Here is an 11,680-nt window from a genome sequence, read left to right on the forward strand (position 1 = left end):
AACTGCTGTGCAGTTATGGTTGAAATAATAGCCCATCAGCGCATCTCTAGTGTGTGTGCCTCTCTCTCGCTCAGAGGGGAGGGAGAGGCTGAGGGTCGATCCAGCATGGATTCTAAACTCTGTGGTGGATAGGATCTACAATTAGGTGTTAACAATACTACTACGCTAGGTCGAAGTACTCCCAAGTGCTATTGCGCCACACATTGTAGTTCTCCGGTTTATTCGCTTGGAAAATCGCCACGTTTCATGTTGCGTGGCCGTAGCATTTCTATCAACTACTAGTGCAACTGTATTTAAGTCGGGAAAACGTGGATGTTTCTGATTACTTCTACGCTTAGTTACCGTCAAAGCTGGCTAGCATAGCAACATGCTAACACAGTCCAGCCGCGCACCAGAGCGTTGGAGTGCACGTACCGACACGGGAGAGGTATGACTCAACTCGTGAAAGTTAAGGTAAGAACATATATTACTACTGACATTGGGTGGCGTGTTCCTTTAAGAATTATTCATCTGTTTTAAACAACACATTGCATTTTGCATTTTAAATTATTCATAACTTTGTGAATAATTACAAATACTTCATGACAGTCATTCTATGATTGACAGAGAGCTGGACATTCACAGATTTCAATGGCACTATAAGGAACACATAAATAAGAGATACTGTGTGTTAAATATTCTTATATTATACTGTATTGTATATTATTTAACATCTTCCTAAAAAAGAGATCCCCCTCATTTGCAGTGGTCAGATGTTCTGACCATTCACCTGCTGTTGAATAGCGTGTGCGCTTGTCTTGGAGCATGGCTGGTGTTTTTGCATGAGTAGCAGGGGCATATGTACTGGTAGGCCCCGGCGGTGTGCCAGTGGCCCCCGTGCCAGCCTCGGTGAGAGAGGGGAGAGGGTTCTCCCTGCCAGGATCTGCTGATGCGTGTGGTACGTGCCCCTTTGCGGAGCTCCACACTTTACCACATTGACCCAAATGAGCACACTTTGCTGAGGAGAATATCGCTGAGCGTGGATAAACCAGACATATGGGAGGAGTGCACACACACACACACGCACACACACATACACACATACACACACACACACACACACACACATGCACACACACACATGCACACACGCACACACACACACACATGCACACACACACACACACACACACACATACACACACACACACACACACACACGTTCATTTTGCTGAGGATGATATTGCTGAGCATGGATAAAACACATAGGAATGCACACACACAAACACATATACACACACAAGCATAGACGCACACACACACTAAAATGCTGTCATCTTTGAAGTTCTGATGAGGATTAGATTGAAACATTTGGATGTTGCGTGATGTGTAACGTGTGTGTGTGTCTGTGGAGGGGGGGGGGGGTTGCTGCACTACACAACCAATCGACTATTGATCAGTTTTAGAACATATCTGACCCTGGCTCTAGTCTGATGCACATGCCCTCAGATCAGATCCACACCTGTTCCAGCCAGAGCCCGCTGTTCCACTCTTTATCATTATTTCTCATCCTGTGCTTTCAGTCCACTATTTTATACCCAGCTCTACTAGCATGGCATTTGTTAATGCTTCGTGAGCAGCCGTAGTCACGTTTGTGTGTGTTTCCAGTTAGTGATCAGCGCACGTTGGTGACCTTTGGCCTCTGCCAAGTGCCGGCTGGAAGCGCCGAATGCAGAGACTGCTAGGCAACGTGTGTCAGGTTTAATAAACAAATCGTCCATACGCTGCGGCTCGTTAGCAAAGGTCAGTTACAGCTCATGCAGCCCACACAAGCTACTGTACCCCTCCCACACACGTATGTAGAGGCACAGGCACACTCACACACACAAACACACATACTCATACACAGAGGCACACACACTCTCATGCACATTACAGCCCTACAGAAACAAGCACACAGGCATGCACACCCAAATGTTTTCGCTCGGATATACAGAAAAATAGATTTGTTATTTGCCTTCTCCAAAGCAGACACATGAATACCAACTCCTCCACCCAAGAAAAAACATCAGCCCTCGTTTGACAAACACACACACACACACACACACACACACACACACACACACACGTGCTTTCCTCCTCCTATCCCTGAATGTGCTTGCACATGCACATACCAGCAGAAACACACAAAAACACAGAGACGTAAACACACGCCCTGCGCTAAAATTACGCATGCGTTCACACACACACACACACACCCAAGCACACTCTGAATGAGACGACATAGCCAAGTCTTTTAGCAAGGTTATGTCTATTATGGCATTCACACCTGCAGAGGAGTGAGACATGATGCACTCGATAAAATTAGAGGTGTCACCCCCTAAATCTCAGAGCATCTGAAACGTCGAAAGAGTTGAGAATCATGTGATCAGGTGTGAAAAGCAGAGTTTCACATGCACACAGAGAGACAAAGAGAGATAAAGACATACACACACATACATACATGCATACTGTACAGCCAATAAGTACTCTAGTCTTTTGTCGAGCAGCGCAGTAAGACTGTTGTCTGTTCCCTGCTGGGTTTAGAATTGTGGCTTCCTGGACACTGCGCATCTCCCGCCATTGCTGTGCCCGCTCATGGACATCGTATTGTTACTGTGACAGAGCCTGTGAGGGTCATTGGCCCTCCGCATCAGTATGGTGAGCGGACGACAGATCATCAGATATGACCCGTTTCAGTGTTGGTGACTGCTGGATGCACTGCGTCGCTCATGTCTTGTTTCAACTGAAATAACTGATTGACAAGCGGTTTAATTTCCACAGGTTAATAGTGTCAAATATCATGTTGTTTAGATGTGTTTTCCTTCTCGGTCAACTGGGGGATGTTTTGGTTCCTGTAAAGAGCTTTGAAGGTGTGTGTGTGTGTGTGTGTGTGTGTGTGTGTGTGTGTGTGTGTGTGTAAATAGTTGGTGTGTGCTGGTGAACCTTCCGTTTAAATTTCTAAGAAAAGAAGCCGCTCTCTCTCTTCTGTCTTTCTCTCTTTATCTCTCTCTCTTCTCTCTGCGCGTACTCCAGCACTCTTCCTCTCTGTGGTGCATGCATGCCTCAAAAGTGGGTGTGAGTCGTTGCACATGCAAGGAGGCCACATACAGTGGCTGGTGAGGTGCACACTAGAGCATCCACCCTCGATGACCATCACAGGCCTCCGAACAACACACACACACACACACACACACACACACACACACACACACACACACACACACACACACACACACACACACACACACACACACACACACACACACACACTGTTAAGATGTCAAGCATCATTAGCACCTTTCAGCCTGCTCGTGGCTTTGTGGTTGGCATCCTCTGAAACATCATTAGTGTTAGCATGTTGTGCTATCAATAGATCGTTAGCAAGTGGATTTCACTGCTGGCTCATACTGAGCACACCAGAGATTACTCTTAGAAATGTAATTACTGAAATGGTTCCAATTTATCCGCGGGGACATACATTGCTGTCAGAAACCCCTAATTAAGTGCCATTTGGACTTTGTTCATGCAGTAACCTATTTTGATTCTGCAACTTTTGTTGATGCATATTTTAGTTTCTCTCTTCTGGGTCAGAAATACTAGTTATAATACTGGGTCTCTATTTTACATACATTTGGACTTTATAGGGCAATAGGCTATAGGAATAAAGATAGCATCAGTTGTTTTTCCCAGGCCCTATACCTGCCAAGCAGCAACGTATCTCTCACCATCTACCAATGCTGTTGATGTGTCAATTTATAATAAAACACTGCAGACTTTTTTGAAAGTGGTTTGCTGACATCGAATAGAACTAAACCTTTGATTTTTATCTCTCTCTCGCTTCCATCTCTGTCTCTCTCTCCCACACACACACACACACACACACACACACACCACACACACACACACACACACATACATATACAAAAATACACACACACACAAACCCATACATACCCAGTGACACTTTCTTAAACTGGCTTATGTCCATGCCAGTGGTGTCTTGGTATCTTTTGGTTGTAAGTGGGGAACTTGGTGTAAATATTGACAGCTCTTCTGTCAAAGAGGCATTCATATACTGTTGATGACCCAGAGCGTCAAGACAGTGAGGCATTAGCCTTGTTGCCATGGTAAAGTCGTGATGGAAGATGGTTGGCTGGAAATAGCTTGTTTGCTGTCAGCATGTTCTGTTTGGCGTAAGATTGAGCTGTGCGGTAAGCGCTGCACTCTCTCCCTCTCTGCTACTTACTTATTTGGCATGGTGTTCCATCGCGACGACATACAAGAGTTAAGAAAGTCCCACAAACCACTGTGAGTTGTGTCAGCATGGAAGTGGTTTGGAATGGACTCATGGTAAAAGTCATTCAGTAGTCCCCAAACCATATACATTACACTGAGTGAACCTGACATCAACAAAAAAGTAACAATAAGTATAAGTGTGATAATTAATCATACTAAGTATATGGCTAATGGAGTTTCCTTTTTCATCAGCAATGTTAATGTACTGTTGTATTAGTATACTATGTACTAGATATATGTATTTATCTGGCTCCTGTTGCTAATAATCTTTTTAAATTGTTTTCAGGTCAGACACCTTTGTTAATTCTTTGTTCTTTGAGAATCATTTTAGATTGAAAGCTACTTAAATAGTTCATAGTCTCTCAAACATGCCGTGCAGGTGCAGGTGGCATACCAAATATACCATGCATGTGTCGTGGCATTTGCGTTCAAAGCAGTCCCCAACATGCGGGTAACACTTTTAGTGCTCTTTAGCACTTTGTAAGAACTAGACAGCTCAACACCACATTCTAGCAGAAATGAGGGACTTCTTTCTGGAATTTAAAAGTTTGAGTCACACTTACAGGTAACTGAAAATGAATGCAAGATCTTCTCCTGGACAAGAAACATTTTTTTTTTCATTCGTGAGCATAAACTTTAATCGTTTTGAATTTATTTTTCTCTCCTGTAGGAAACATGTAAGATCCGATTCTTCAAGACATATGCCCTTGCAGTGGAAGGTTGTTAACGTGTCTGTGTTGTGTTGTGTTGTGTTGTGTGCCGTGCCTGTGCTGCAGGGTGAACCTGGCCCTGGCCTACACAGAGCTGACCGAGGAGCTGGGCCGACTGCAGGCCCTCAGCTCCAAGCAGACGGAGATCCTGAGGAAGGTGTCCCAGGAGCAGGCTAGCCCGGGTAGGAGCACCACCCGTCTCCATCAGCAACAACCACCATCACAGTCACCATCACAACCACCATCACAACCACCATCACAGTCACCATCACAACCACCATCATAGCCCCCTATCACAACCACCATCACAGTCATCATAATAGCCCCATCAGAGCCCCCATCACAACCACCATCACAACCACCATCATAGCCCCCATCACAGCCCCCATCACAACCACCATCACAACCACCATCATAGCCCCCATCACAACCACCATAATAGCCCCCATCACAGCCCCCATCACAACCACCATCACAACCACCACCATAGCCCCCATCAGAGCCCCCATCACAACCACTATCACAACCACCATCATAGCCCCATCATAGCCCCATCAGAGCCCCCATCACAACCACCATCACAGCCCTCATCACAGCCCCCAACACAGCCCCCATAACAATAAATATCTGTATGAATGCAAGCCTCCTCCTGAGTCCTGATAATCTGATCTAAACGGCCAGGTGTCTGTCCAGTACCATAGAAAGGAAGATTCCAAAGTACAAAGTGCCATTAAATGTATGATCTCACGTTGGTGGAGTTTGTAGCCTGATATTTCTAATGACACACTAGCTACAGTGTCCCACTCACAAATAAAATTGAAAGCACGGAGGCCCAAAACATTCTTATATATGTACATTATAAATAGTGGTGCCCATTTATATGCTTGAAATAGTGAGTTATGGTGCTGAGATCATGCAACCTACCTGTTGAGTCGAAAGATGAATTTTCATGGCATTTTTAAAAGGAAGTTAGGAGGAATATACCCTACTACCCCTGCTATCCCATCCTCTCTTACCTTTCAAGAAGTGAAATACAATACTAACAGCCTTGCAGAACCTTTATCTGCATGACAGTTGCAAAACCTCTATTTGCATGAGGATTTCCTGCACTATGGCCTACAAGGCATATTGAGTCCCCAGTCTGAGACCTCTTTTGTGAAACGGTGCCACCCAAGAGTTTTTTTTTTTTGCACTGTGTCAGCACTTTACTATTAAAACAGGTATGAGATTTACTCTTAGAGGAGGGATTCCCCACAATGTGAGTTCAGCACACAGGATTACAGTATGTCTGGGGAATCCCAGGAAAAATCCCCAGCTTAGTTTATGAAATATGTGGTATGGAATAGGCGTGCTCTCCATTGGAATGTCAGTGTCTCCTCCGCAAAAACATTCTGTACAATCATCAATTACATTTAGACAGTGCAAGTGCAATTTGTCTGCTTGACATAGGCAGGGAGGCTCTTGTATGTCAAGTGCATCCATTTGGGACCCAACAGTAGCTTGTTGACGCCTAAAAGGATTTAAGCAGAGCAGAGATCATGATGGGATAAGCTAATCTCATAAAAAAACGGACTAATGCGCTCAACACCTTGGTTTATTCACCACTGGGTGCTAAACCCTCCTGAGCATCAAAATAAACTTTAGAAATGAAGGACAGCACTCACAGTTATTTTTGTCAACTTTTTTAATCGGCCCACGGACGTTTGGGGCAAGACGCCCTTCTGTAGCGTGATATGGCGATTTCAATTTTGAGCTATTCTCATGCCTTAACTGATGAAAAGATTTCTGAGGCTAAGGGCCCATAAGTCTAAGGGCCCATGCTCATGTCATGTAACCTGACCACTCAGGGCGAGTTGTGTAAGTCTTGTCTTCGTCTTCAGAGCACTGGAAACTGTGCTCACTAGGGTGGTTTTCCTGTTAAAACCACCCACAACCAAACGGGGGTGACACTCATTTTTGCTGGGATCTTCTTTGAATCTGGACTGCTACTATGAGTTCCATTGACGTGAAAGGAATTTGTTTGTTTGTATTTTTCCAATTCACCCACAATGATTAGTGATGGACACACCCATTATAGCATAATGGAAAAACTAACTGGCCTTCAACAATGTATTATTAGAAACACTGAATGGAACAGTTTACACTAAAAAGGGAACCATTTAATCGGAATACCAGGGTGACGTGCACATTCAGCAAAATCAGCAGAAAAATACAAATCTGTTATCTGATCAGAGCAGTAATGTGGCAACAGAGGACAGCTAATGCATGTTCACTCATACTGGAAGTAGCCATGACTATATAATATACAGTCTTATAATATACAGTCATTGGGAAGTAGTTTTAAAGAAACACATGTCAGTTGTCTCAGAAAACGCTTGTTAAACGCTTTGGTTATCTTCTAGATAGTGTCATAAATGGCTAATTATAGATGAGATGTGAAAGAATGACTGCGGTAATTAAATTGTTATAAAGTATATACATTAATACAGGTTTGTTCATGTTGCAAGATGAATAATGAACATGCACAAACACTTCTTCAATCTGAATGAATGTGTTTACATGGCTGTTAAATCTGATTCCAAAAAGTGATTCAGCTGCCCTTTGCACTTCTGCACTTGACTGCAGAACCATGACCGTAGATTCATCTTAACTTTGAGATTCATAAATCTGACTAATTGCAGAATCTGATTCATAGATGTCAGGGGGTGATTTCCTTCAGTGACTGATAGCAATCAAACTATGGCAGGAAAGCGCAGATACATTTTGATTATTTTGGTTGTCTCCGGGGTGAGAAAGGGAAGTTTATTAACTCAAAGCGCTGTGGTGCCTCTTAGCGAGAAGCCGTGCAAAAGCATCCAAACCGTGCTAAAAAAAAAAGCACACACAGGGTAGGTAGGGGGTAAAACGGCATGAATTCGTAGAAGACATGTTGAACTTAAAAGAGGAAACAGAAAGAGGAAACGGAAGACTTCAAAAACAGTTTTCTGTGGCTTAGGGGTGTTGATGCAGTGAAGCACAGAGCCTGGGCCTAAATGGAGCCCTGACTCACAACAGCTGGTTCAATATCTGTAGTCACAGATAAAAAGGGAGCAATTTGTCTCCCTGTGCCATAATTACTACAGAATTGTGTCGTAATTAAGAGGTGATTAATCGCACTTTGAAAATCTAAGCAATTAAATTGCATAAATAGATTACAAACCAAACCAGTACTTTCATTTGTAGGGTATTCACTTGTCCAATGGTTGGTGTAATTTTCTTACCAAGTATTAATTGATTAATCAATTCATAGCATTGCTCATCTACACAAACCTCATACGATTATCAACATAATAAACCAAACACATAGAGGACAAAGTGCATTTTCCTGGTTTAATTTTCCCAATTGATGTCTCGCAGCGTTAATGTCTCCAATTTGAGCAGTTTTGCCTGCCAATTGAATGTGTTTTACACTCAGCTGCAATGTTTTGCCTGCAGTCACAGCAGTCACATTTCATCCTCAAAGTCTTTAATGATGCAATGATTAAAATGAATGCCTCGTGCCTCATGAGACAACTTTTTTTCAGTTGCCTCCTTTAGGACATACCCAACATGACGATGCTCTCTCTCTCTCTCTCTCTCTCTCTCTCTCTCTCTTTATATATATATATATATATATATCTGTCTTTCTTTCTCTCCCTCTCCCTCTCCCTCTCCCTCTCTCTCTCTCTCTCTCTCTCTCCATCTCTCTCTCTCTCTCTCTCTATATATATATATATATATATATATATATATCTGTCTTTCTTTCTCTCCCTCTCTCTCTCTCCCTCTCCCTCTCCCTCTCTCTCTCCCTCTCTCTCTCCAGTTCAGCGCCACTCACCCATCCCCCAGCGGCACTCGCCCGTGCCCCAGCGTCACTCCCCGGTGCCCCAGAGACGATCCCCGGTGCTGCAGCGGCTCTCCCCGGACATGCACCGGCGCTCGCCCTCCCCCTTCGCGGAGCTCAGCGACGGGCCGGCCTCCTACTCCTGCCGGCCGCCCACGCAGCACCTCCGCGCCAGCTTCCAGGGTCGGAGGAGCTACTCGGAGGTGGCCGACCCGTCGGCGTACCAGCGGCCGCCACGCTTCACCCTGGACCCGGTGTCCACCCTGCCCAAGCCGCGGCCCTATGTGGATGGCTACCATAAGCAAGGAGGGCCGCAGCAAGGTCAGCAGCAGCAGCAGCAGCAGGGGCAACAGCTGCAGCAGCTGCAGCAGCAGAGCCAGCAGCAGCACCCGAGTGCCCGCATCGTGACCCAGCGAAGAGGCTCCCACCCGGGCATGCAGCTGGTGGGCGGGGGGGAGGGCGGCAGCGGCGGCGGTGGTGGTGGTGGTGGTGGTGGCGGGCGGATCGAGTCTCCGCGCCACTCGCCGAGGGAGCTGGGCCTGTCGCTGGCCGAGGTGTCCCACCTGCGCTTCGAGCCGCAGCCGCCCACGCCGCCGGCCCCACTGCACCCCGCGCCGCAGCCGCCGCAGTCGTCCGAGGACGAGGAGGAGTGGAGCTGCCCGCACCCCATCAGCCCCGCGCGGACTCTCGGGGCGTCCGGGGTCTCGGTGGTGTCTCCCGGGGTCATGAGGGGCCCGGCGTCCTGCTCGGCGTTCCCCATACCATCACGGCCAAACACGCTCTGCCCCCAAGCATACTTACATGCAGAGCATGCCCAGTCCTGGCCCTCCATCAACGTGAGTGACCAACGTCAAGCCATCCATGATAAACCTGTACTCTGACATTATCAATGTTATCTATATCTATAGATGTTATCTATATCTGTAGGATAACAATTACTGTAAATCAGTTGTCAGTTTGCTTATTTCACTCAGGTTTTGTAACTAGACTGATAGAGAAGCACTTAAGGACAGTAAAAGCAGTTATCAGACAATTAGTACAGCCTGATAGCCTAGACTTTTGCTTGACCTAGTATTTAGTATTTTCATCTGCATTAACAGACAAATAAAATGTCAGTAGTTAAGTATAGTATCTTCTGTCATTCCTTGGTATCTCAAGTATTTCCTATTCAGTACTTCATTTGTTGTGGTTAAAACAAGAAAGCCTAATGTGAATTATGAAATGTATAATATTGACTGTTGTGTAACTGTACTGTGCTTGGGCTGTTTATAGTTACATGAGAATACGGTGAATTATAAACACGCAGCTTTGATCATCCCTGTGTTTTGACTAGAGACTGCATCGTTTTGTCCTCGAAAAACACTGTTTTGATCCTGCTCTGTGTTGTTTAGTTCAGGAATGAACTCCTTTGATCTGTAAGTTGTCTGCTGTCACCTGCAATGCCTCTAATTTTACCAGCAACTAAGCTATTCTGAATGGTCTGGTCTGTTGACTGTCACTACTAAGGTTTCACTATTTTTATCTCCTGACCACATTTACTAGACCCACAATGTTTGTTTTAATCAGTCCCAGTCTCGTCTTGATCACACAGGCTGCACCCTTCTTATCAGATATGACCGCTTTGAGCAGACACTGGACTATTTAAACCAAGCAGTTTTCTTTCAAGCAGACGTTGCTGTATTTTTGATGAGAGGTCGAGCCGTTTCGATCGCATACTGCTCCGTACTGACCGATGACTTGTCTGTGACTGTTTGATTTTCCCGCAGCTGTGGATGGAGACCGAGGAGGAGACCGACATGCGAAGCTGCCCGCTGTGCCAGCTCATCTTCCCCATGGGCTACCCCGACGACGCCCTGATCAAGCACATCGACTCGCACCTGGAGAACAGCAAGATCTGACCTATCGTTCTCTCCAAGCACCCTCCCCTACCTCCCACCTCTTCAACTCCACCCTCTCTCTCTCTCTATCTCTCTCTCTCTTTCTCTTTCCTTCTTTCAGTTTCATCTTCTAACCATCATTGTGAAAATGGCTTTTCTGCCCCCGCCTGTCGCCTGTTTAATTGTGTTTTTCTGGGTGCCTTTGGACAGAGATTAGGTTCCTGTGGTTCCGCTGGAGATTGGATTGAGGGGGAGATAAGGCTATTGTAGTGGTGGTGGAATCCAGTTGTAAAGAGGTGAGCATGAGCATCCTGGAAACTGAGTGAGTGAGTGCACAATAACACTCCGCAAGCCGTGGGAGGACTCTGATGAAGATCACTGAAAGCCACAGTGTGATGTGACACCCACCCCCCCCCCCCCACACACACACCAACACACACACACACACACACACACACACACACACACACACACACACACACACAGACACACACACACACAGATTGCTGCAGCTTTAGGGAACCCTGCATTATCTCTCTTCGATCAGGATTCTCCTAAAGCCCCCGTCAGCCATGCAGAGGCAGCACTCTCCGCTGTGTGTCTTTATCAGCAGTAAAGCACACTCCGTTGATGGCTAGACTGCCAGGGAGAACACAGATTATCTGCTGTGGCTGATGATTAGCCTGGTTTGGTTGGCTTTTTGTTTTAGCTCCATATGAGCTCTATGAAGTTCTGTACCTGATTGTGCAGCGTACTGTGAGAGGAAAAAAAGCCCCATATTGATTTGTCCCTGACAGAAAACCTAATTTTTGTTTCTAAGTGAAGCTGCCTTTCAGGACTGCTCAAAACCCCATGAATTGTAGTTTTTACTAAAGGGTGTTTCTTAGCATTGAAAACAAAACCATGACTCACCC

General features: G+C 45.6%; 1 protein-coding gene across 1 annotated transcript in view; it reads left to right on the plus strand.

Moving 5' to 3' along the window:
* tbkbp1 (TBK1 binding protein 1) overlaps positions 1–10,817 on the plus strand; it is a 32,429-nt gene extending 21,612 nt beyond the window's left edge. The window contains exons 7-10 of the mRNA XM_076298987.1: positions 5,094–5,240; positions 8,861–9,274; positions 9,356–9,725; positions 10,656–10,817. Coding sequence (XP_076155102.1) covers positions 5,094–5,240; positions 8,861–9,274; positions 9,356–9,725; positions 10,656–10,787 — 1,063 coding nt within the window. The 3' untranslated portion in view covers positions 10,788–10,817. The remainder of the gene's footprint in view (positions 1–5,093; positions 5,241–8,860; positions 9,275–9,355; positions 9,726–10,655) is intronic.
* The last annotated feature ends 863 nt before the right edge of the window (positions 10,818–11,680 follow it).

The sequence above is a fragment of the Alosa pseudoharengus genome, unplaced genomic scaffold, assembly GCF_046254945.1.
Source record: "Alosa pseudoharengus isolate Yale_2024_CS ecotype anadromous, Long Island Sound unplaced genomic scaffold, YU_APseudo_1.1 YU_APseudo_1.1_scf_21, whole genome shotgun sequence".
Taxonomy (NCBI): domain Eukaryota; kingdom Metazoa; phylum Chordata; class Actinopteri; order Clupeiformes; family Clupeidae; genus Alosa; species Alosa pseudoharengus.